Source organism: Perognathus longimembris, chromosome 8 (assembly GCF_023159225.1).
Source record: "Perognathus longimembris pacificus isolate PPM17 chromosome 8, ASM2315922v1, whole genome shotgun sequence".
NCBI classification, from domain to species: Eukaryota; Metazoa; Chordata; class Mammalia; order Rodentia; family Heteromyidae; genus Perognathus; species Perognathus longimembris.
Window position 1 is genome coordinate 69,655,028 of NC_063168.1, and position 26,429 is coordinate 69,681,456.

Below are 26,429 nucleotides of genomic sequence, written 5' to 3' on the forward strand. Positions count from 1 at the left end.
GTCAGAGGGTTGGCTTCGTGCCATCTGTCTTCCCTGTTAGCACTGTTGCCCACAGCGATACACTCCCCTCCACGCACTGCTTTATTCACTCTCATAAGGTCTTAGGCTGTTTCCATTTTCACCTCTGAACGTATTTTCTAATTTCCCTTGTGATTCCTGGACTCTGGCTTTCCAGTAGTGTTACCTAGTTTCCACCTATTTGTGAACTTACCAAAGTTCTTTCTGTTGTTGATTCCTAATTCACTCCACTGTGCTTGGAGAATAGACTTCACATGCTCTTAATCCTACTAAAGATATCGAGGCTTGTCTTATGGGCTCACATATGGCATATCCCGGGGATTATTCCACAGACAACTGAGAGGAATGCGTATTCTGCCAGCGCCGAGTTGTCTGTTGGTGCCTGACGGGTCTCATCAGCTCACAGCATTGCTCAAGTCTTGTGTTTTTTACCGTCTTTGGTTCATTGTTCTCTCTTTTGTTGAGAGTAGAGCATTGAAGTCTCCAACTGTTGCTTTTGAATGGTCATCTCTCCCTTCTGAACCACCGTTTCCTTGATGGAAGTAACTCCTGCCTGTCAGGGGAGTGAAGAATGCAAAGCACCAGGTCTGCCTGCCACGAAGTGACAGAGCAGAATCCGGTGGAGAGGCAGCGTCCGACCCGACACAGCCAGGCGGCACCAACCCAGCTTTAGTCAGGAAAACGCAGTCTTCCTTAATGAGAAGACTGAGGCTCAGGGCCTGTTTCTGCAGGCTAATTTTCAAGATATGCAGATCTCCTCTCCAAAAATTAACAGAAATTAGCAAGCAAATTCTATCTTCTCATACTATGTAGGTTGATGTCCACAACTTTCTTCCTAGAAGCTTCGGGTGCCATCCGCCACACGCACACACACCCCTCCAGCTGTTCATTCTTTCCTTCTCAGTCAACGAAATTTACCAGGTGACCCCGGTGCAAGACAGCACTCAGTTCTGAGGACAGTGAATGATGATGCCCTACTCTCTGCAGCCAGGGATCCTGACATCCAAGTGGGAAAATAAAATACAGGAAGCAAGGCAGCAGGGTAAACTAAGGCACAAAAGCCTTGGAGAACAGAGGGAAGTGACACGTCTGCTGGGGGTTGGAAGGGAGGTGAAAAGGAGGTGGCTTCCAACCAAGTGTTCAGGAAGACTGAAGAAGCCCTCAACAGCAGCTGGGGTTTCATAACCCTCCCCACTCCTGCCAGCCCTCTCAGGTGGGAAGGGCCCCAGGAGGAAAAGGAGGAAAACAAGAGGATGTTACACCAAGTGAGTCATCTGGCCTCAAATAACTGAGAACTGCAAAGGCAGAAAGTCCTTGACTTGGAAGTCTGCCAGCTTTAATGCTGCAAAAATATCCATGATGAATTCACATATTTCTGTGCAAGTTGTCGGTCCACCATCCCAGTGAAATCTCAGCCATAGCAAATTGGAGCTCTGGGCCCATATGCTCAAAGTCGTGCTCAGCTTTTGGTCAAGATTTTCTTAAGGAAGCAGAAAAACTAGATTTTTCCCAATCGAATGGTCTTCTGGTCTCCCACTCTGCCCTGGGTTGAGACAACAGCATCACACTTCCTGGTAGGGTTAAAAGTCACCAGGTCTCTTTTCCGTTTGGGGTGTCAGCCTCCATAGAACATTCCTTGCTGTCAGAAAAACTGATACTTTCTCCTTCATATGAAACATAACCTAATCAATGATATCAGTTCTTTGCTCCCCACAGAGGGAGAAGGGGAGCCATGGGCCAGGAACTCTTGGCTGGAAGCACTTCTGCTCCACCAGAAAAGGGAAGACATCATGAAACAGGTTTCAGAAACCTAAGAGCTGTACGGAAAGACAGACATGTACTGGAAGGCTTTAGTGGAGGCAAAGGAGAAAAAGAGCAGAGAATCCCACATTCTGAGGCTTAACAAACTCAATCTATAGGGCTTGGACGTAACCTCTGTGGTTTGGGTTCCTTACCTGCAAAAAAAAAAATCGCATTGGCTCTTATAAGACAAAATATAAAATACTTGCTTACGGCTTATACTCAAGAGCATAGTGTTCTCACAACCCACAAAGGAGGTCGAAGTGGTTCAAGTCCCTGAGGCTGGGAGGAATACCAACAAGGGAAAGATGGGTACATCTTCTAGTCGGCAACACCAGACTGGTCAGGAATCTGCACAAATGCCTGAGTTCAAATTCTGCGCCCTTTGCTCCTTCGCAATGGGTGCTCTTAAGCAAAGCACCCTCCTGGTCTATGAAAGGGAAACACTAAGAGAACCTAGCTTCTAGGTTATGGTGGAAACTGAGCTAAGCTGGGCCAACACTAAGAATAGTACCTCAGAATGCAGGGTTGACAAACACTTATCCTTATTATAGATGAAGGGAAGTGAGGAGACCAAGTTTGAGATGAATTGTGGAATGACAGAAGTAACAGGAAGGCTAGGAAGAAATTATATAGGACCTTCAGTGCCTTAAGCACCTTAAGTTATAACTTTTTGGACATAGGTAAGCCACTTAGACATATAACAGGTCCTTGAATGTGGGTTGACCCAGACTAATTATAAATTCAAAAATTGTAGAAGCAAACTAGATCTAAATAATATTAGAAGAGCTGGTTCTTATGAACGGACTCAAGTCTCTGGCTTCTAGCTTCCAAGATAGTCTTTAAAGAAGGGTATGAATGAGAGATTGGACCAGGTGCTGGTGGCTCACATCCATAATCCTCACTACTCAGGAGGCTGAGATTGAAGACTGTGGTCTGAAGCCAGGAAGGGCAGGAACGTCTGAGAGACGCTATCACTAGGCACCAAAAAGCAGTAGTGGCGCTCTGGCATAAGTGGCAGAGTGCTAGCCATGAGCAAAAAAAAGAGCAGGGATAGCACCTCAGGCCTGAGTTCAAGCCCCAAGACTGGAATAATAATAATAATAATAATATTTTAAAAATGAAAACCAAGTCAATAGACATATTGTCACATATTGTCTCTGGTCGTTCCTCCAGTCAGATATCTCTTAATCTACATCTCCACGAAACCACTGTGCTCAGAAGAGAGATTCTAGAAGACTCACTGGGATTGTCCCATCATTTTAGCCTTTCGAACAAGTGGCTCTGAGCTACTATCTAAGTGACTAGGCTCATTGTTTGGGCTGCCTAGGCCTGTACATCCTGCCCTCACCCCACCCATACCCACACACAGGCGGGCAAGTCAATTGGCAGCCATTCCACAAAGCTCCAACATGCTCTCAAAGGGCAAGGGCATAATTCCCGGGATCAGCTGTGTAAGTGGCAGGAAGGCTGGGGGGGGGGGGGGGGTCATGGATTTGTTAACATGATACTTCATCTCATTTCATTCAGGTCTGGGCTTTCAGAGACAGGCAGAATCAAAGGAAAAGCCTGAGAAAAAGCATTCTGAGTTCTGGAGATGTTAATGAGCATGGCAATTAGCATAAGTGCGATTTTGACATGTGTGGAAGTCCTTTGTACAGAGAAGTCCCGGATGCTGGGCCCAAGAGAAAGCATTTTGTGACACAGAAACCATCTGAGTACTAACCGTTCCGAGAGCCAACTTGTAAAAAAAGAAAAACAAATCCTAGTAATGTACATTTTTTTGGCCTTCAGGTTCCAGAAAAAAAAAAAAACTAGTCTTTGACAAAAATAAGGGAAAATAATACCCTTGAATCTGTGATTTGTCTGCATGGAGGGGGGGAAAAAAAGGAAATCAAGTAATCCTTAGGTGACTCCAAGTGGTAAAAAACACACCAGCACGTGTTTCATCTTTGTGCATGTTCAATGTGACACTAGCGCCATCTGGTGCACACCACTGGGAAGGGACGAACCACAAACCCACAAGCCTGGCGTGGGTGTGGAAATCCCTCCCCCATCTGTGTTACTCTGCAGTACTGTACTTTTACTGCTGGGTTGTGAGCCAACTTCAGTGGGAAGGTTAGTAACAGTGTGCAGACAGAAGCAGGCTGCCCCGTGGCACAGGTCACTTTGGACACAATTCTCGCTTTGCTCACAGTAGTTAGCAAGCGTCTGGAGGTACCCAGGGAGGCCGCATTGCTCTGACATTCAGCCAAGGCTATCCCTACTGGCCTTCTGTCCCTTGATTTCCTATTCTGAACAAGGTTCCAGCTCAGATTCTCCTCCCTGAGACAACTAACCAGACATAAAACACTGGGAAGAGCCCCAGTTAACCAGTTGCTGCCCCGTGAGACATGTCTTCCAGCTGCCTCCTCCAACTGACCTGGGCAGGGGCAAAAATTAATTACCTTGTGAGTGGGATTGAGTTTAAGGAAACACACCGCAAGTCAAACCAGAACCTCTGCTGGAAGGCAGACTGGATCACCACCCACGGGGCAATTAGGTGAACTGCAATATTGGCTTGAGTGATTTGAGAGTGGTCATGTCTAGCAAAAAAATTTTTTAAAAAGCGGGTGGGGGGGACTTTCAGGCCAAATGAGTTTAAAAAAAAATTAAAGCATCCTTACATCACTTATCTAAATCCCCACATCACCATTTTGAAGATAATTAAATCAACCTGGCAACAAAACTTATTGTAAAAATAATCTTTAGTTTCTCAAAATGATCCAGCAAATGACGTAGTTTCATCAGTGTTTTTTTTTCTTCCGCAAGCTCCGCCTCACAATACTTTCAGCAAGGGCTCCGGCTGAGCCCAGTCTGCTTGACCTCAGGATCTGTCGGCTGGGACAGGTGGATTCAAGCACGATTCAAGCGCAGTCCCCACCTCACAGGGCACATCAGCACCCCAGAGGCACTCAGGGGCCACCCAGGACAAGGAAAAGCAGTGTCTGGAGCTACAGTGTAGCCATTCGTACTTTCATCCAGCGATCCCAAGATGTGACGAAAAGATGAGAGCCACCATGCTAAGGAACAAGAACGAAGGTAAACACTTTTGGCACAAAGACAGTGGACAAGTAGAGAAAGGTCTAGTACAGCAGACATGCTTCCAGCGTCCGGTTACATCACCTCGCCTGAGCCTGCGCCAACGTGACAGTGAGAATGAAAGCTCTAAGAGCCATTTCTCCTAACAGTATCTCTCGTACGCCATTGGGGGTTCCTTCAACAGGACAGTCATCTGAGGGTTCTATTAAAATGCAGGTGTCTGGGTCCCATCTCTGACCTAAGAGCCTCTGCAAGGGTTTAGCTGGAGGAGTCAGTAACTACGGTGGGACTCAACCTCAGGAACTTCCGGACTCCGTGTTCTTTCAAATTCACCTCAATACTCTTTACTGGAAAGGGTGGAAAATCTGTCCACAGTAACTAGGGCTCTAGATGTTAATGAAAGGTAATTGCTGAAAGCAACAGGGTGGAGAACAACAGCAAAGGGCCCTCCCGCCTCCTGAGGGAGCCCTCTATCAGTGCTGTGGAATACCAAAACAGAATCCCTCCCTTTCCTTCCCGTTCCATTACATTTTTCCCCTCTAACAAATATTTCTTTTTCCCCCCCAAAGAAGGTCATTTGGTGGTGGCGGTAGGATGCTGTTAGTACTTCAGAAACTGTCAACATCTATAAGCAGATGATAAGATTACGAGAGCCTACCCCAGATCTCCTTGTATATTTACTTACACGTTTTTCATATTTTACATATCTCACTGAAACTGCAATAAAGTGCAGAGTTCCTTTTTAAGTCAGAACGAGGTGAGGAATGTGATTAAATGGCTTTGCCCATTTAGAACTGGCTGGGAACCAACTTTTTTTTTTTTTTTTTTTTACAGGCGGGCAGTTCTGAGTCATTGCCACACACACAGTTCTACCTTTAAAAAAAAAAAAAAGCAAAGAAATGGAAAAAGAAAGAAGCCTTCAAGCTTGTTTATAGCAAGTCTGGGTCCTCTGTGTAATCCAATACGACGGTGGTGGGAACGGAGCGGAGGTGGGGGAGGAGTCCCATGGCAAGCAGTCGTGTGTGACGTGAGATCACCTCTACTCACCCACACACCCTAAGACTACACAGGAAAACCAAGCGTCAGGTGTAACAAACTCCAGTGTGTAAACATATAGGTTAAGTGAAGACAGAAGAACTCATTTCCACATACATGTATATATAATGATCTAACCTATACACCAAAAAGTTGACTAAGAGAGCAAGTCAATTAAAATGCTAGCAGTTAACTTTGCCTTGGAATGAGGGTATTTTTTTTAAAAAAAACATAGTAGGAAGGGATGGGAATTAAAGTTACCACATTTGTATTTATGAAAGATGAACTAAAGATGAAATGAAGAAAGGTTTTGATAATCTTGTAACCACGGCCACTAGTTAGAATCCTTTATAATCAGTTCAAAGCAATAAAAAGCACTTGCTCATTTTATTTTGTTTTTGACCTTCTCTCAAAAAGAACCTCAAAATATCTTCCAAATTAACAACAGAGAAGTAACTGTGAGTCAGAGCAAAACACATCAGCTTGTTAAGATTGGAAACAGAGGGGCTGGGAATATGGCCTAGTGGCAAGAGTGCTCGCCTCATATACATGAAGCCCTGAGTTTGGTTTCCCAAGCACCACATACATAAAAAATGGCCAGAAGTGGCACTGTGGCTCAAGTGGCAGAGTGCTAGCCTTGAGCAAAAAGAAGCCAGAGGCCGTGCTCAGGCCCTGAGTCCAAGGTCCAGGACTGGCAAAAAAAAAAAAAAAAAAAAAGATTAGAAACAAAGCTTTAGAAAAATCCCCCCACAAAAAATACCAAACCCTCTCCAAGCCCCTCAGTTACTATGAAAATGTAATTCTAGCAATCAAAAAGCTGAAAATGGCTTTGAAGGTGAACCACCACTGAGCCTCTGGACAGGTATGAAGGCAGGTGCCAAGCTCCTCCATCACATCACCACGGCTCAAGCTGGGACAACCACGGATCCCAGGTCTGAATACAGAGAAACTCTTGCACCCTAGAAGGAACGGCTACACTCTGAGTCAGAAGTACTGCCATTTGAAGGTTAGTATTTAACACCCTCCAGTGCTCTGTTATTAGATGGGCAGAGGCTAAAGTTCTGTAAGCCAGACCTAATGTTTGAGTGGCTCAGGTAAGATCGAGTGATTCCAACAGGCCATCCAGAGCAGGTGCATAGCTCTCTCCCTTTCTGTCCCGCTGCTGCCATCTCTCAAGCACTACACTTCTGAAGTGGTGGTAGCAGGCTCACTAATACTGCACTCAGGTCCTTGCCTGAGGGAAATGGGAAGAGGTGCCGTCTGAATTTCAGTACTTGCTGTTAGGTGCCCACCAAAGTCCATTTCTAAAGCAGCAACTTCTGAAGTGCACATTGGGAAGAGCTGCCGTCACAGCTGTGCGGCCTGAAGAGCAGTTCTCTAGGAAATCTCCACAGAGTGTCCAGCATGCTATCTTCAAACCACTGCACACAAAATTACCCCGGGCAACAGTGTTCCCTTTAGAGGATTTCACCTGATTATATATTGAATTTCACTCCAAATTGTGCTCAAAGAAAGTACTTCACCGCTGAGAGGTTTGAAAACCATCACACAAGAAATATAATAAGCTAGGCACCCAAGCAAATTCTAGGATAAGAGTAATTCCCTCCCCAACTCCCACAAGAAAAAAAATCCCTATAAACGAAGGCACAAAGGAAAATGAAGGCACAAAGGAATAGTTCAGGCCATTTCCTTTTTCTTTGTGGCAGTTTAGGCAAGAGAAGAGTTTAAGAAAATATGTCCCAGAGAACTGAGTTTAGAGATGTGGTGGGCCCACAGATGTGATTTATCTCCCTGGGTATGTGTAATCTGAAAAGAAAGATTCTGGAGAAGGTAATCCTTCCAAATATAACTTCAGTATCACCCTGGCTGCCAAACCTCTTACTCCTAAGAATGTTCCAGGATTTCAAACCAACTGAGCGCTCCTGCTGCCGCCTTGGGGATATAACTCTTCCTCCACGTTACAATCCTCTTCTAGCTTTAACACGCACCCAACCTTACCCACCTGAAGAGCAAGTGCCTGCAGGAATACTCCCCAGGAGAAACTACCCTCAGCACAGCTGCTAGTGGTGTCCTGGGGCCCTCTGGCCCGAGCCCACGGCGTCCTTTAAAGGAGGGGAGAGAAAGTAACTTTAAAGAAGACACAAATCTTCCTGAAAGTATAGTTGTCAAATTTATTTTCATAGACTGCCATTTCACAAAGAATCCCTAAGATGAATGTTTCTTGACATGCAAGATTTAGCATTAACAGCTTAGTTACTATAAATACTGCCTCCTGGAAGCCGTGCAACTGTGTTAGTTTTAAGACTACAGACTTTATTACTCCAATCGTATTCAGTCTACAGGAAAATCAGAAGGTTCTGAACAGCTGGTTGGGAAGGTAGCCAAGATGCAGGAAAGATGTCTGTGCCTCCTTTTCAAGGGCGGCCAACTCTTGAACAGTAGGTGCCAAGATATCCACATGGCCTTTATAGTTTCCACCTGCATCACACACACACAAATCACAAAGTAATGTAAACTACACGCTTGAAGTACTTGTCAGCAATATTCTGGCTCAATTCTAACACTGTAAACATCACTTCTAGCAATAAAAATGGACTACTGGGCAGGGTGTCTTCAGAAAGTCAGTTGTAAAATCTTAAGCCAATTATTTAAACATAAATAAATGATTTGACCTTACTAAAAGCCACCCCGCCCCTCCCAATCTCTCTCAATCTGCAAACTCTATAGTTTATTAGCTTGAATCAAAAATGTTCAGGAACTAGCTAAGGTGGGCCTTCTAGGAAAGGGATTGAATGGCACCTAAGATAATGGCTTCTGATGCCTTGTTCAAAATTACATATAATTCTCCTGTGTCCTACTAATTGCATAAAAAGTTCAAGTGCTCTTATGACATTAACACTTGGAGAGAAGCAGCTAAGCAGCTGTCTCTCATTCACATACAGATTACACGATAAAAATGCTGTAAGACAAGAGTGGACAAGTGTTTAAGAGTATAAGTAGTTATCGTCATTAATATGCTAATAACATACTCAGCACACTGAAACAAAATTACTCTCCTCACAAACCCAAGTTCAAAAGGGGTACATTCACATGTAAAGCAGACTTTGAACTACTCAGAGCTTACCACCAGCAGCCCTTTTTTGACCATAGGTAACTTTCCCATCAAACTCATCCACAGGAACCTTTATATCAGGCTCAACCTGAGAAATGGTACAGTTCAGGTGTTCTTCTATTTCGGACAGCAGCTAAGAAAAAGGAAGAAAACATTTCCAAATAAAGCTGCAAGTCTACAGTTGTATTTTAACAGCATTCACTAAACAGGAAAGCCTGAATGCTTAGGATAAATGGAAGTCAGGTTGCTGAAGATGTAAGTGCACCCATTATGATTTACCAACTACAGCCAGTATTACCCGGCAATCATCACTGCTCTTCTTCATTGACACACAGATAGTTAAAAGTAGAGATGTAACTTTTCTAGACAGACACAGTCTCTGTTACCAAAATGATTCCTAATGCTGTGTTTCCAGTCTCACCTGCATCTCATTGTACCATATGGTACAGCCCCCATCTTCTTTGAGTCTTGTGTTATAACATCCTTTTCCACGATTGCTACACACATGATACCAAACCTGGGTTAAAGATAAGAAAATGTGAACATGTGGAGAAAGAATATGCTAAACACTTTACTTAAAAAAAATTATCTTTCGGGGCTGAGAATATGGCCTAGTGGCAAGAGTGCTTGCTTCGTATACAAGAAGCCCTAGGTTCAATTCCTCAGCACCACATATATAGAAAACGGCCAGAAGTGGCGCTGTGGCTCAAGTGGCAGAGTGCTAGCCTTGAGCAAAAAGAAGCCAGGGACAATGCTCAAGCCCTGAGTTCAAGCCCCAGGATTGGGAAAAAAAAAAAAATTATCTTTCTTAAAGCACTAAAAGAATAAACTATGCATTCCTTAACCAAGTACTATTCCTACTGAGTAGCTTATTACACAGATCTGAGATTTTTTTAGAGTAATCGAAAAGTTGCCCTAAAACAAATGTCAGTTGTAGAAATTCTCAGACAAAAAAAAAAAAAAAAAGAGGTAAAAGATGCTGGACACTCGCTGGTGGCTCACACCTGTAATCCTCGCTTACCCAGGAGGCTGACATCTGAGGATTACAGTTCAAAGCCAGCCCAGGCAGGGAAGTCTGTGAGACTCTTATCTCTCAATTATTCACCAGAAAACCAGAAGTGGTGCTGTAGCTCAAAGTGGTAGAGAGCTAGCTTTGAGCAAAAAGCTCAGGGACAGGACAGCACGCAGGCCCTGAGTTCAAGCCTCGTGACCAACAACAAAAAAAGGGAAAAGAAAATATTGGGGATCAGTATATAAAAAAAAAAAAAGCCTAAGTATGTTTTGTACACGAGAATCAAAAAAGTAGGGCAAAATGTGTAAGTGATTTGGGGAAAAGAGTTTATGGGACTACCCTTTAATTATGTCTCTGCAATAAATCTATAATTATATCAAAGTTATTTCACCCTAAACAGTCTCCTAAGGTACCACACTACAACTTTAAAGTATTTTTTGTCAAAAATAGTTATATGAAGGCTATTAAGGTACATCTTGTTTTTCTTTTTTTTGCATTTTTTCTAAGTTGTGCTCAACGTTTGTTTATTCAACAAATATAGAGAAAAAACTGCCATAAAAGCTCATTTTCTTATATTCCAGTTGCCTGAATCCAATTGAAATGGGAAATCAAACAGCATCTAACAATTAGAGTATACACAATGAACTCAGTGGAACACTGGAAGATTACCTTTTCCTTTTCTGTTGCCACCAGGGAAATAGCCAGACCCATCCTAAAAGATTTTAAAAGTCTTTATTAGACTTCATTTCTGAAACACAGATGCTTAAAATGAGGAAGAGATCACAGCAATACCTTTCAGCTCTTCCTACTCTGCCGATTCGGTGTACATAGTTTTGCTTTTCATCAGGCAGGGTGACATTTATGACTACAAATAAAAACAACTGTTAATCATTGCCATTAGTTTGAAATTAAACAAAAAATATTAAATGAGCTTTACGTATCTAAATTGCAGTCATAAAAAGTTTTTTTTCCTTAATTTTACCATAAGGAACACCATGGATATCAATTCCTCTGGCAGCTACATCCGTGCAAATCAAGAATCTCACATCTCCCTTCTAAAGAGAACCAAGAGAAAAAGGCATGTCAGAAAATTGCTCAAAAATAAAAATAAGTATTATCTTTTCACTAAGTGAGATCTCTAATAACTAAATGTTAATATCAGATTAGACCTTTAGGTATCCATAAATAATTGGAGAAGTTTTATGTAATAATTTGCTTAAAGGGCTGGGAATATGGCCTAGTGGCAAGAGAGCTCGCCTCGTATACATGAAGCCTTGGGTTCAATTCTCCAGCACCACATATCTAGAAAACAGACAGAAGTGGCGCTGTGGCTCAAGTGGCAGAGTGCTAGCCTTGAGCAAAAAGAAGCCAGGGACAGTGCTCAGGCCCTGAGTCCAAGCCCCAGGACCGGCCAAATAAAAAAAAATAATAATAATTTGCTTAAATATGACATTTATGGTAATAAGGGTTGGATTAAGACAATAAAGACTGGATTCATGAATTAAATCACTGCTTAAACTTGGCTTCAACTTTAGAGATATTTAGTCTTAAGAAATATTTTTGAAAATTCAAGAAAAAGATGAAACAATAAAATGTACAAATATAAATCCAGACAACTAAACATCCCTTTGAGGTTGCACTTTTTTTTTTTTGATAACAGACAAAATCCCAAAGTAAAGAAAATACAAATTCGTGTTTAGATGTCACTCATGTGCAACAAAATTAAGAGATCTGGAGGAAAGAAAAAGAGCATACTAACTTCTGGTCTAGTACAATCCCCCCGAGAAAAAAGGGTAGGTCCATGTTGGCTCGGCCAGGCAATCAATATGTCTAAACATCTACATCAAGTATGTTCAGCATGAAAACATAATCCAACACGCCCAGTGCTCCCTGCTTCTTTTTTACACTCTACGTCTCAAAAGGAAATGCATTTGTATCGTACATTGGGATAAACACATAATGACATCGGTGGGTAAGTTAATGACCTTTAGTTCTAAACAGCTTGAGCCCTACTCCCAACTATACCAAGAACTTTATAGACCGTTTGCAAGTGGTAAGAAACTGAAAGGTCTACCCCAAACAGTATGAAAACAAAATACATTTAATCCCACAAGTAAGTCTGTTCATTCCTGTCTGTCTTCAATTAATTCCCAAATTAAATTTCTGTATTACTATACACTTTCTTAAAAAAAAAATGAAGATGACATGAATTACCTATCCTTCTTCTCTTACCCAAAAGAATTACTATTTTCTTAAACAGAGAATTTTGTTGTAGTCATACTATGCCGAGAGGGAAGAGGACGTTTGCCATGGTGAACCCCTGCTATGATGTCAGGAGTGTTTCAGAATTTCGAGGATAAGAATTGCTTTCATAGGGTTAAATGAAACTGATTAAAACTAGAATCGCCCCTTCTTAAGTAGTAAGGTTATATAGCCAACTAAATATTAGTACCTTAAATCTCTCCAAGTTTTGCTTTCTCTCATGAGGCTTTCTGTCACCATGAAGACAAACACACGAGAACTGGTGTCCTTTCTTATCAGGTCCTAGTGAAAAGTATTGAACATTTGACCTTGGCAATCACTATGCCTAAAAGCCATGTTGAAAAGCCAATAAAAGTTGGATTCTAATAGTGCCATGTAATTCTACAAATTCTATGCCCCCAACTTGCCATAAAATCTGGTAACACAATTTCTGCCAGAGACAAAATGGCTCCATGGAACATTAAAATGGATTTGCTTTTAAGAACATTGTAAGTTACCTTTCCCAATCTGCAAGAGTAGATTAGGCAATGTGCCAACTAAGAACTTCTTTATTCCCGATAGAACTAAGAACCAAAACGTAAGCACAAGGCTCATTTGTGAAGAACCAAAGTGGGCATCATGACATTCACACCTTCCCTAAAAGGCAGGTGGTCCACAGGCTGCCTTCTCCCCTCGGGGTGATCTAAGCAGCTAACCTGTTGGGTTTCTTGACTGCAGCTGATTGCTTTGAGACAGCAAAATGGAAAGGTATAGAGGTACCGTTTTGGAAGCCAGTAGAGTGGTAGCAAGCCTCAATGAGGACATTCTTCAATTAAACAAAGAACATTTTTTAAAAGAGGGCAGTTTACCCTATTTTAGGGCAAAAACCCTCCTAGAACCGAACATAACCGGTGAGCACCTCTCTGAGATAATTAAGAATAATATGTCACTTGACTAGATTATATAGTAAGTCAGGTTTGATAAAGTATACCTGAGGATAGAAGACACTATTACATTCTGAAAAGCACTGATTCAAAATGGCTAACATGAAAACCAGTTATGCAGAGGCAAAATAACAGGGAAAAGAACTTCCATAAGCATATAGCTGAGGTTTATTAAACCACTCTCTGGAAGGGATGCAGGAAGGATCCTCTATTCTCTTCCCTACTTCCCTTAAACTTCTTGAATCTGGTATACATTGTGATTTGCTTTCAGTTACAGTTTGGTAAGCTTGTTTTCTAGGGAGAAACAACCAGCATATTTAGGAAAGGATAAAGGGAACCAAGGAATATAGTGCTATTTTATCAATAATATTCTTTACGTTCAACTCTTCCACTCAAAATAGGACAAGAAGAAAATAGCCAAAAAATTACCAAAACTAAAATAACCACACAAATCTGGTTGCTGGAACTTGGAAAGAAAATGGGTTACTATTCAGTGTAATGAGCAGTGTCCATTTGTTCCAACTTTTAAATTGTTCAAAATCTCTATTCTGTACCACGTGTGGTGGCCCATGCCTGCAATGTCAGTCACTTGGAAGGTAGAGTGCTGAAGAACTGTAGTTCAAAGTCAGTACAGCAAAAATGTTACTCATGTCAACAAGCCAGGCATGGAGGCAAGCATGTGTAGTAATCCCAGCTACTTGTGAAGGACAGAGGATGATTATGCCAAGGCTGACCTCAGCCCAAAACACCATCAGAAAAACAACAAAAGCAAACAAGGGCTGGGATGTGGCTCAAGTGGTAGAGCACTTGCCTAGCAAGTATAAGGCACTGAGTTAAACCACAGTACTACCAAACAAAATCAGTTAAAAATTAAAAAAATAATTCGACTCATACAGTGAGTGCTTGTAGGCAAGAGGTTGTTTTTCAGCATGTTTCTGAGATTCACAGTTCATCTAGCTTAAAACTCTGTACCTATCAGCACACTTCAATCCACTGATATTTAGTATGTATTTATACTAACTTTAGTCTCACTTCCTTACTCCCTCATTTCCTTCATTTTGAGGTGCTAGAGATTGAACCAAGGGCTACATGCATACTAACCAAACAATATCTGAGACGGATCTCATAGCCCAGCCTGGTCTCTAAGTCTCGGTCTTTCTGTCTCCTTCAGTTCTCAAGTGCTGGAATCAAAAGCATGTGCCACATGCCCAGCTTCCTTCTTCCTTTCTTAACTTTTATAGAGCGTGTTTCATTTTCCCTTCCCCATATGCTCTTACTATAGTGATTACTTTCACTTTACATGCTTTATGCCTTAGGTATTTTATACTTTAACATTAAAGCTAAGCAATAAACTCTCATCTCTCCCACATGGCAGAAGGGCCTCAGAATACTAGGATTCAAGTTCACTATAAAGAAGATAGAGCTATGTGGAGAACATTCTCATTGTTGCCCTAGGTCTTACCACATGGAAAAGTACTGGCTAAACAAATAACCATGAGCAGTCACCACTCTAAGTTACATGAACCTAGTAATCTATTCAATGAGGAAGCAAACATGATTCACTTCAAGTGAAGAGAAATTACCTCCTCCTTGTTGCATAAAGTACTGCTCCAAGTTATCACAGTCTATTTTGGTTCTGCAGAAGATAATTGCTTGATCCATCTTGTGTTCCTTGATTGCTCGGACAGCATACTCCCCCTTCAGGATTTTAATAGCTTCAGACCACATCTCTTGAATATCAGCAGCAGCAGCAAAAAATAAATAAAATAAAAATAAAAAATCAACGTTTCAATCTAAAGTTGCATGAACATATCTAATTGACCACAGTCAGTGCTCAACTCTAAGAAAACTGCTTTACTACAGGTACCACAAACAAAACATAATATGAGAGGGTGGGGAAGCAAGTCAATACATTCCTTTTTTTTTGTTATTTTTCCTGTTAATATTTTGATGCTACTTTCTTAGGCACACAAATACCAATAACTTCATTTCTTATGAGGATACACACACAAATTAAAATAAATAGAAACTACAGCAAAACTTATTTTCCTTTCGTGGAGAGCTTGTCATAATCTGCCCAATGCTTAATAAATGCAATGTGTGTGTGTACGTGTACGTGCTTAGCACATTCACTTGCTGTTTTGCTCACAGCCGGCATTTTACCACTTCAGCCACATCTCCACTTCCAGCTTTCTGTTAGGTAACTGAAGGTAAGAGTCTCTTGGATTAGCTTGGGCAGGCTGGCTTTGAACCTTGATCTTCAGATCTAAGCCTCCTAAGTAGCTAAGGATTAGAGGTATGAGCCACCATGCCTACCTTGTTTATTCTTTAATATTAACAAGGCCATCAATCATAATAGGCAATTCCCCCCCCCCCTTTTCCCCTTCCCCTTCTGCCCCCACTCTATTCCTGCCTTCTTCACTTCTTTCCTAAAGGTTGGGTTGGAACCCATGAGGCCTTGCAAATACCAGACAAGTGAGTATAATAAATCACACATACCTAGCTTGATATTTTCTAAATCAACCTAACACACCAGGAAACTGATATTCTATAAATAAAAACCTCAGTATCAAATTTAGTCATTTCTTAACCATACTGCAAATCTCTCTTGCATGACATAATACTACTTTTCAGCACTCTAACACAAGATTTTAATCCAATGTCCAACTTTCCTTTTACTCTAATTTTGGCTTTTCGAAGCAGAGCCTTGCTATGTGGCCCAGCTTACCTCAGACTCGCCATCCACTGCTTCAGCCTCCTTAGTGTTGGGGTTACAGGTGTGCAACCATGGCCGAGTGGCCCCAAACCTATTTTTAAGGTCTCTTGTCATTTCAAATTGTAGTATAAGCTACACAAAACTTTTACAGAGACTGTGCAGGAAACAGTAAAACTGGGAATGTATAAAATGCACTTTCAGTGAGCGGGCTGACACACTAACAGGTCCTTTCCAGCAGGAGGGATAATCAGCCATACATCACACACATTTGGAGCTGCACTCTCTTAATCATGATTTCAGACAACTCAGCTGGGCAGTGGTGGCTGTAATCCTAGCTACTCAGGAGGCTGAGGAGATTGTAGTTCATAGCCAGTCCATGAGACTCTTACCTAATCTCCAATTAACTGGCAAAAAAATAGAAACAGGAGTGGCTCAAGTGGTAGAGTGCAAGCCCTGAAAAAGCCAAGTGAGACCGTGAAGCCTTTAGAGGTTTAGTTCAAGTCCCAGTACCAATATACACATACACAATAATTTCACACAATTCATCTTTCAGATACATGTAACAAACCCACCAGTGAATTCAACCAAGAAGCAGATGCAGTCAGTCTGACCACTGCCAGTGACCACTACAGACATCATACGCTGCCTGGTGGGTTTAAGATCCAGTTCTCAGGCTTTAGCACCATCTTTATATCCTGATGTACAAAGTGTCTCAGCTCCGCCTACAAGTATCCTGACCACAGTGAGATTCATATTTAATGAGGACAGAGTCTCATTTTGGGAATACAAACAAGTTCTGGAGGTTGACAGTGAAGACAGTTGTATTATGCAAATACTAATGCCAAGGACCCATATACCAAAAAAAATTAGTCAAAATGGTACATTTTATCAATGTATGTTTTACCACACCAGAAAAGCACATGAGTAAACCAGAACAGATCATTTTTGTTTCTCTTGCTGTTGTAGCTGAAGATACTTTTTTAACCCCAAATCTCTCATATGACAATCATTCTGGAATTTCAGAGATAATAAAGTATCTGTCTCAGAAATTTATTCATTTCCTATGATCAATAAGAACTGTGAAATCGATGTCAGAAGATTAACAATTAAGTTCAGTGATTGACATTCATTCTTTAAGTTGACAGTTACAGCTCTCCCCCCATTTCTTCACTATTTTTGGTTTTATTTCAAATTTCCTGTTTAAGAGTAGATAGTATATCAACATGGAAAAACAATTTATTTTCCAGATTTTTCCATATACTTCACTAACTCAACTTACCTGGACTATTAGCACCAGGTCTTGTGTTGTCCTTCGCATGTACATCATCAGTCTATGAAAAGAAAGGGATAAAAAAAGGAATAGACAATGTTAAAGAGTGATTAAAAATAGATACCATTTATTATTCTTATTCTGAAAGAACTATGTTTCTCTTTGGCTCACATTTCAGGTATCTATACTCTAGACAAAACTACTTTTTAGGTTCAGAAAAAGCCATCATTAATGGTAGGTTCAAGACAATTATAAATGTAAGAATAAAAACACAAATTTGTTTTTCATATTACTGTGCATTTATAATAAGTATATCCTTATGTGAAAATAAATGTGGGGAAGATGATAAGATGGCCATATTAAGGTGTTTTTAAAGAAAATATAGCACATCAACAGGTTACGATGGGCATCCTATTAAAATATTGCTAAAAGTGGAAATTACTGCAGCTGAAATTAAATACGCTATCTTATTTACTTATAAAAATCATATTGAGGCTGGGAATATGGCCTAGTGGTAAAGTGCTCACCTGGTATACATGAAGCCCTGGGTTCAATTCCTCAGCACCATATATATAGAAAAGGCCTGAAGTGGCACTGTGGCTCAAGTGGTAGAGTGCTAGCCTTGAGCAAAAAGAAGCCAAGGACAGTGCTCAGGCCCTAAGTTCAAGCCCCAGGACTGGCAAAAACAAAACAAAACAAAAAAATTGTATCGAGGAAGGTGAAGTTCCAAGCTTTCACAGTGACATGTGAAACTTCTTTGGTATAAAATCTGATTACGTGAAAGTACCACTAAGAGCTCAGGGCTCTCTAGTTCATGAGCTGCTTTAGTCTATACAAGTGTTAGAGAGTCTTCAAAGTACTTACTCGAATGTGGTTTTTCCCCAGCCTTTCCCAGAGCCTGTCATTTTTGGGATTCACAGGGACAACAACGTGGTGCACAGTATCGGGAACAGAATCTTCTCCTTTTAAATCAACCCACGTGGGAAAATGCATTATCTTCTCAGACAGCTTCTTCACATCAAAGGAATGCAAAGTAGCAGAGCAAACAATCACCTAAGAAGAGAAAACCTCAAATTCAGACCAACTTTTAATTTATAACAATAGTAATTATATCAGACTAATACTGGTGTGGGGTCAAAATGAGACAAGTTCTAATCTGTGAAGCCATGACCCTTGTGACTCTGGAAAGGCTGACCTCTTTCAGGGCCAGTCCCCTCCCTCTCACACAGAAATCATGCCTCCTCTTCCTCACATCTTACAAAGTGTAAGGAAAAGGTTTTTGAAGTCCCAAGTTACTATTCCACTCTCACAAAAGCTTATTCCAAATCTCAAATGCTTCCTAAGGGAAGATGAAAAAAATAAAAGCAACCTTTTCGGAAATTGTCACTGAGGAGTTGTCAACAGCTGGAGTTATTTTTTCCTCAACCAGGAAGCCACACTAATAATACAAATATGTGAATCACAGATGTTCTACAGGAAAGAACAGCTGAGGATTTTGTACTTAGTCTTCTGTAACATCTAAGATACTGAAGCAAAATACTTTAACCCTGAATTAATATATAAAAAGTGGCTACATATATCAAGTTGCATTAATCATTTGATACCTGAAGTCGCTTTCCATCAGAGGTAATCTGAGGAATCTGACTGTGCATCCTATTTATAAAATCAGAGTAACCTTGAGAAAGAAGCCCATCCTGCAGGAAGAAAACACAGGTGTTCAATCAGTATCAAAACCTTTCTAAGTCAAATTTAGAATCATGCTAAGGACACTAATCCACTCATTATCTCTATTTTCAAAATGAGTATTTTCTATTGGATATTAAAAGATAAGTAATAAATTCAACCTCAGTTCTTTATGACTAAAATATGAAAAGCTACAATTATCAATCTCAAATCATACTCTAATATTCCAGAAAGAACGCAACTTTAACATATATCCTTAAGACTATGAGTTTAGTATAAAAATAACGTCTCAGTGCTGTGTTAGTTCATCTTGAAAGTGATTTGAACGAATATCTCAAGAGTTGAACATATTGAAGCCTTCCAGACCATCCATCCACCTTTTCCAACTGTGACGTAAAGAATTCCTAATGTGTAAAAATAATTTATACATTTAGAGTTAAAAAAAAACTCATGAAGTACGATCAATAAACAGCCTTCAAGAATGATTAACAAATAATGACATGTAATATTTGTACTTTACAAGAAAAAAAAAAGATCTTCCTCGATTCAAAGCTTAACTTCAGGGGCTGGGAATATGACCTAGTGGTAAAGTGCTCGCCTTGTATACATGAAGCCCTGGGTTTGATTCCTCAGCACCACATATGTAGAAAAAGCCAGACGCTGCACTGTGGCTCAAGTGGTTGAGTACTGGACTTGAGCAAAAAGAAGCCAGGGACAGTGCTCAGGCTGAGTTCAAGCCCCAGGAATGGCAAAAAACAAACAAAAGTAAACATCACCTCCCAGTCCACAGGTGATGAATTCCGGACTGCTGTGGGATACCAAGTCCCTTTCATAAAATGGTGTGATATTTGATGTACACTCATATTCTTTAAATTGTTTCAATATTCTGCATAGATAATGAGATGTAGACAGTGCAAAAAATAGCTAAATCAAATATTTTTGATTCAAGTTGGTTGAACTTGTGGCTATGAAACTTACAAATAGGATCAACTGTATGTATATCAATATAAAGAGTGGATGAAAATACAGCAAACAAGTAGCAATAGTTAGTAGGTGGTAGAAAGACAACTGAATTGTATTTTGTTCTTCATTTTATATATTTATCTCCAAAAATGTAAACACATTTTTTTTTTTAAAGCATGACTCTATTTGAACATACAGCTTCATCCAGGACCAGGAATCTGACTTGAGATAAGTTCAGTTTTCCAGTTGACACCAAATCATCTAGTCTCCCTGGAGTACCTACAACAATATCCACCTGAAACATAGCAAAAGCACCTAGTGAAAATAGAAGAACTAGAATAGAACCAAAAATATTCTACTAAAAATAAAAACATGCATATTGAAGTATTATAGTCAATGTTAAATTTCCACAGAAGTTATAGATATTTCCATATATTAAACCTCAGTTTGGCTTTATATAAATGTGAAGGCTTTGGCAAGTCATTCTGGACAATCTTAACTATAATATATATATAGTCTAATGTGTAAAATTTTTTTCCAAGGAAGTCAAGATAAATCGGCATGAATTTGAAAGTAAACCAGGACTGAAATCCCAGTCTTACATTATTCAACTGTGTGACCACAACTTTTTAAGTATATTCTAATATCATTTTTCTCAGTTTTAGCTGGAGAGTACCTTTGGTTTGAAGGTAGTTTAATATAATTAAGAGAGAAGATAATGTTCCTGAACACCCAGTATACAGGGGGCTCAATAAATTTTATTATAATTAACAATATAGGAGAAAAATAAAAATTTGTCAAGTGTTCACTTCTAAGGAATAGACACTGTGTTAAACATCTTACAAGTTTCATTTCCAGTGACCACCTTGGTAAGTACAACTGTTATTCCTATTTTTAATTATTATTTTAATTGTAATTAGCATAAATTATACAAAGAAAGGTTTCAGATTTTACATATATACATACATATACTTTAGTTAAACACATTCCTTCTATAGCTCTCTTAATCCCTTTATTCCTCCTTTTAAAAAAAAATTAAAGGTACAACTTACCCCATTATCTAAAACAGAGAGTTGATCTCGTGCCGCAACACCTCCAATTATCAGAAGCTCCCTGAAATAAGTCAAAAGGACAATGCAGAAAGATAATTAGTCTGTTTTTATACTGCTAGATCTTATCTATTCTGGGAAATAACTTACAATACAGTAAAAACTTCCAAGGTCAGAAAGAAAGTGAGTTACAAGCTGACATGCAGTAATTAGAGAAAATGTAGACAACACTTAAGAGTGTACAAAATGATTGTTTAAGTACATATCCTTCTATAATAGGATAATTCAGCTCTTCTAAAGCCAAGTTTCAATCTATCTTTCAAAAGATATATGTAGGGCTGGGAATATGGCCTAGTGGCAAGAGTGCTTGCCTCATATACATGAAGCCCTAGGTTCGATTCCTCAGCTCCACATATATAGAAAAGACCAGAAGTGGCGCTGTGGCTCAAGTGGTAGAGTGCTAGCCTTGAGCAAAAAGAAGCCAGGGACAGTGCTCAGGCCCTGAGTTCAAGCCCCAGGACCGGCCAAAAAAAAATAAAAATCTAAAAGAATAAAGTCTGCCTAAATGGTTGCCTTCAAGAAAGGACACCAGGGGCTGGGGATATAGCCTAGTGGCAAGAGTGCCTGCCTCGGATACACGAGGCCCTAGGTTCGATTCCCCAGCACCACATATACAGAAAACTGCCAGAAGCGGCGCTGTGGCTTAAGTGGCAGAGTGCTAGCCTTGAGCGGGAAGAAGCCAGGGACAGTGCTCAGGCCCTGAGTCCAAGGCCCACGACTGGCCAAAAAAAAAAAAAAAAAAGAAAGGACACCAGGAACTGAAGATAAAAATAAAAGAAGATTTAATTTCCAAGTAATCATTGATGTTTGAATTTTTCTCATTTCAACAAATGGTGCTGGGGACTGGGGATATGGCCTAGTGGCAAGAGTGCTTGCCTCGTATACATGAGGCCCTGGGTTCGATTCCTCAGCACCACATATACAGAAAATGGCCACAAGTGGCGCTGTGGCTCAAGTGGCAGAGTGCTAGCCTGAGCAAAAGAGAAGCCAGGGACAGTGCTCAGGCCCTGAGTTCACGGCCTAAGACTGGCCAAAAAAAAAAAAAAAAAAAAAGTTTCGTTTGACTAACCAAGAGTTTTTAAAATTATCTTTAAGTAGTTGTACAAAGGCGTTACAATGAAACATAATAGTTTACAAGTAAAATGCATCTTGATCAAATTTTAGAACTGCATTTTCCTTCTCCTTTCCTCTCTTCATTCACCTACCACCCCCCCCAAACATGACTTTTTCTGTAAGACAGCAAAAAAATCACAAATTTGGTTTTGTCTAAAAATAACAAAAATACCACTTACCAAGGAAGTAAATTTTATAAGGGAAATATTGATACTATATAAAAAGTTAACTATATTTATATACTGGCACATGTGTATTATGTATACACTAAACATTTTTTTCTTTTGTACTTTTCTTCTAAAACACTTAAAACCTAATGACAAAAAGGCATCTGAGCATAAAGAAGGACTTACCTTAACTTAGGATTATCGATATATTTCTTAAACTGTTTGACATTATTCAAAGTTTGTTCAGCTAATTCCCTGGAGGGTTCGACAATGAGAGCTTTGGGAGCATTGGGAAGAAATTTGGTTTGTGTCACTTGTGCATTACCTTAGGAGAATAAAAAAAAAGATTACAATACATTTAATTCACACCCAAAAGTACCACTGTCTACATATACACAATGGAATTTTATGCCTCTATCAGAAATAATGACATTGCCCCATTTGTAAGGAAATGAAAGGACCTGGAAAAAGTCAAGTGAGCCAGACCCAAAGAAACATGGACTCTATGGTCTCCCTTATAGGGAATAATTAGCACAGGTTTAGGCAAGTCACAGCAGAGGATCACAGGAGCCCAATAGCTATACCCTTATGAACACATAAGATAATACTAAGTGAAATGAACTCCATGTTATGGAAACGATTGTTGTAACTACTTTCAGCGTGCCATATGTAATTGTAGCCTCTATTATTGATGATCCTCTTGTATCACCTTCCTGTGGTTGTACCTACACTTTCTCTGTATCTTATCTGAGTACATTGGAAACCGGGTATACTGGTATTAGAAGTAGGAAATTGAAAGGGAATACCAAAATCGAGAGACACAGGGTAAAAAAAGACAAACAACTACAAAAGCAATACTTGCAAAACTGTTTGGTGTAAATGAATTGAACAACTCATGGGGGTGGGGAGGGAAAGGGGGAGGGGGGAATGAGGGACAAGGTAACAAACAGTACAAGAAATGTATCAAATGCCTAACGTATGAAACTGTAACCTCTCTGTAATTCAGTTTGATAATAAAAATAAAAGTCCCACTGTCTGTAAAACATGATCTTGACTATATCAAAGTTTTAAATAACAAATGTCAAAAAGTACAGGAGCTGCTAAGAGTGCAACTCTAGTGGTAGGGCACTTTCCTAACATGTTTGAGATTCTGAGTTCAATTCCCGGTAAGGTGGGAAAATAAGTATAGAAGACAGTCAAGCAAATTAAAGCCAAAATTCCTACAACAACCTATTATTTCTTTAAATTAAGCCTACTTTTGCAATAAATGTAACTGATTGCTATATCTATAAGAATGACCCCATTTGCTTGTGGTAAACAAGCCAGTTTACTTTAAATAGATGAAGTATACCAGGAAATCCAAAGGTGGAGGTATAAACTTTCACATCAGGCCTCCTAAATTTACCTTCAGTTCTACCACTTATTTTTTCTGTGACCTTGGTTACTTCCATTTCCTATTCCTCAGGCTCATCATCTGTACATAGAGCTGTCCTAAAGCACTCAACATGCTTACAAGAGCTGGTGCACATATATCAGATACCATTACCAGTAAGGCTGAGATGCTCTAAATGGCTAAACTGAGACCAAACAGAATTCAGAATTAAGCTCTGAAACTGGACTTCATGGTTCAGTGACAAGTTTGATGTGTTAAATAAAGATGTGTAACTATGTCAGAAAGGGAGATAAACTGATCTCTGACAAGACCTATTTACTGGCATGTTCTTTAACTTCCCAGTACAGAAACTCATATCCTCTTAGGTACAGTACCTGTGTGCTGTGACTTGACAACATAACTATCTGGTGCCTTGGAAAGAGCAACAAAGCCATCCTTAGGTGGAAACTTAAATTCTTCTTCCCCAAAGTTGAATTTTAGTTCAGCATTCTAGCAATGAATAAAGGAGAAAAACGGTTAACCTAGGAGCAAACTGCTCCACAGAAGGTAACGCCAATGCAGCTAGTGAACATATATGCATTCCTAACTAGAATCTTAATTACCTTCAAAACACAGGCGGGAAAGAGAGCTTGATTTTTCATATGTGCTGGGACTTCAAATGCCAGACCAAGATCTTTTCCTTAAAGGAACAAACAAAAGCAGAGAAACTGAAACAACAGAGAAGGGCTTCCACACACTCACCAACAACCTGCCAACCTACCTGCATTCATGCTTTCCCCTGGACCCATGGATAATACTGAGGGCCCGGCTTTCACTTTTTTACTTTACTCTTCAAACTGCCCCCTCAAGGTCACTGCCCTGCACACTGCAGAGCAAACACACCCCCACATAAGACACCAAGAGCCTTCCTGAGCCTTTTTCCTTTCACTTACTTCCCACTTGCCTTCTCTTTCCATTTTTATTATGTTCACTTCCTTTCACCCCACCCTATTGATCTGACTCAATCAGCAATCTTCACTTGTCACCCAAACAATCACAGGCATGCTGGTGGTGCCCACCTGCCAAAGCCAGCAGTTAATTCCCACTCCCCAGGTTTCTAGATCAGACCCATCAGCAGTGCTGGACACAAACCGCTTGCTCCTCCTCCTGGAGATGCTTTCTTCACCTAGATCACAGGACCTTATGTGTTCTTGGTTCTGCTCATCCTCTTCTACTGGGTAGTCCACTGGTAGCCAAAGGAATTCAGACCTCAGATAGTTTCTGAGTCAGTGAATTCAGACACCTGGGCCTCCTCACTGGGACTCAGGAACCTCAAATATACTTCTACCTCCAGACTCTCATACTTCCCTGAAATACGTTCCCTCTGCCTGAATAGCTCTTCCAAGATATCCACACAGCCCAACACCCAATTCTTACTTCTATTCAGTTTCATCAGGAAAGCCTTTTCTGACCTTCTTATCAGAAAACACACATTCCCAGACTGCTCTTGCCGTACACCCTCTTTCACAAACTTGCCCCCACCTAACATGGGATTTGCACATCCGCCATTCCCCATCGGTAATGAGAGCCTTACAGAGAAATTCTTCCTACACATTCCATCCTCTTTCCTGCCTTTAGCACTTATCAGAATATGTAGCAGCACAAAGCAAATACTCAATAAACATATGTTCAAATGAAAGGCAAGTGGGAGAAGGGGTGAGGAGACCTTTAAAAATCACAAATACTGGGGCTGGGGATATAGCCTAGTGGCAAGAGTGCCTGCCTCGGATACATGAGGCCCTAGGTTCGATTCCCCAGCACCACATATACAGAAAACGGCCAGAAGCGGTGCTGTGGCTCAAGTGGCGGAGTGCTAGCCTTGAGGGGGAAGAAGCCAGGGACAGTGCTCAGGCCCTGAGTCCAAGGCCCAGGACTGGCCAAAAAAAAAAAAAAAAATCACAAATACTCAATATCATTTACCTGACAGGGTTCACACAGAGCTTACCATTTTTGGAAAACTTGACTTGTCCTTTATCTATATCTAGATAGCATCCAATGGTATCATGCATAGTGAATTCCTAGAAACCCAAGAAGTAAAGCATTTTTAACAGGAAGCAGAATCTCAAATGAAGTCAATGTTCAAATATATTATCAAGAATAAAAGCAGGGGCTATTATTTCAAAACAAATTTTCTTTTCTTTTCTTTTTTAAGGTCCAAGACCAGGACTTGAACTCTGCACTGATGCTTTCACTTATTGGCTAGTACTCTACCTACTGAGCATCCAACCTCTCAAAATAAATTTTCTTAACTGGTAACATAGGTGTCAAAAAATTCTAAGGAGGCTAGGAATATGGCCCAGTGGTAGAGTGCTTGCCTCACTTACATGAAGCCCTGGGTTCGATTCCTCAGCACCACATATATAGAAAAAGCCAGAGGTGGTACTGTGGCTCAAGTGGTAGAGTGCTAGCCTTGAGCAAAAAGAAGCCAGGGAACAGTGCTCAGGCCCTGAGTTCAAGCCCCAGGACTGGCACAAAAAAAATTCTAAGAGAGCATGCAACACTATATGTAACAGCAGGTGCATCTGACAGGATTTTGAGGATTACCATGGTATAGGGTTGACCTGAAGAACTAATTACACAGTCAACATGACCAAACTAAGGAGAATAATGTACATACAAGAGCCAAAATCAAATGGATATAAAGAAAGACAATACAGTAGAAAATGTTACTTTTGGAATGGCAAATAGGTAGCATGAAAGAAATACAGTAACTCCTATGTATTTATATTCTTC

The 26,429-nt window shown here is 40.4% G+C and overlaps 1 protein-coding gene across 1 annotated transcript in view; it reads right to left on the bottom strand.

The window, feature by feature from the left end:
- Nucleotides 1-8,091: 8,091 nt before the first annotated feature.
- The window catches only part of Ddx1 (DEAD-box helicase 1), a 29,086-nt gene continuing 10,748 nt past the window's right edge, over nt 8,092-26,429 (bottom strand). Inside the window, exons 10-26 of the mRNA XM_048353400.1 lie at nt 25,642-25,714; nt 24,260-24,336; nt 24,032-24,146; nt 22,451-22,589; nt 20,928-20,988; nt 20,072-20,170; nt 18,834-18,923; nt 18,094-18,282; nt 17,239-17,290; nt 14,827-14,973; nt 12,511-12,602; nt 11,041-11,113; nt 10,851-10,923; nt 10,728-10,770; nt 9,468-9,563; nt 9,059-9,179; nt 8,092-8,412 (exon numbers count right to left, since the gene is read on the bottom strand). Of these exons, the coding sequence (XP_048209357.1) occupies nt 8,282-8,412; nt 9,059-9,179; nt 9,468-9,563; nt 10,728-10,770; nt 10,851-10,923; nt 11,041-11,113; nt 12,511-12,602; nt 14,827-14,973; nt 17,239-17,290; nt 18,094-18,282; nt 18,834-18,923; nt 20,072-20,170; nt 20,928-20,988; nt 22,451-22,589; nt 24,032-24,146; nt 24,260-24,336; nt 25,642-25,714 (1,671 nt within the window). The 3' untranslated portion in view covers nt 8,092-8,281. The remainder of the gene's footprint in view (nt 8,413-9,058; nt 9,180-9,467; nt 9,564-10,727; nt 10,771-10,850; nt 10,924-11,040; nt 11,114-12,510; nt 12,603-14,826; nt 14,974-17,238; nt 17,291-18,093; nt 18,283-18,833; nt 18,924-20,071; nt 20,171-20,927; nt 20,989-22,450; nt 22,590-24,031; nt 24,147-24,259; nt 24,337-25,641; nt 25,715-26,429) is intronic.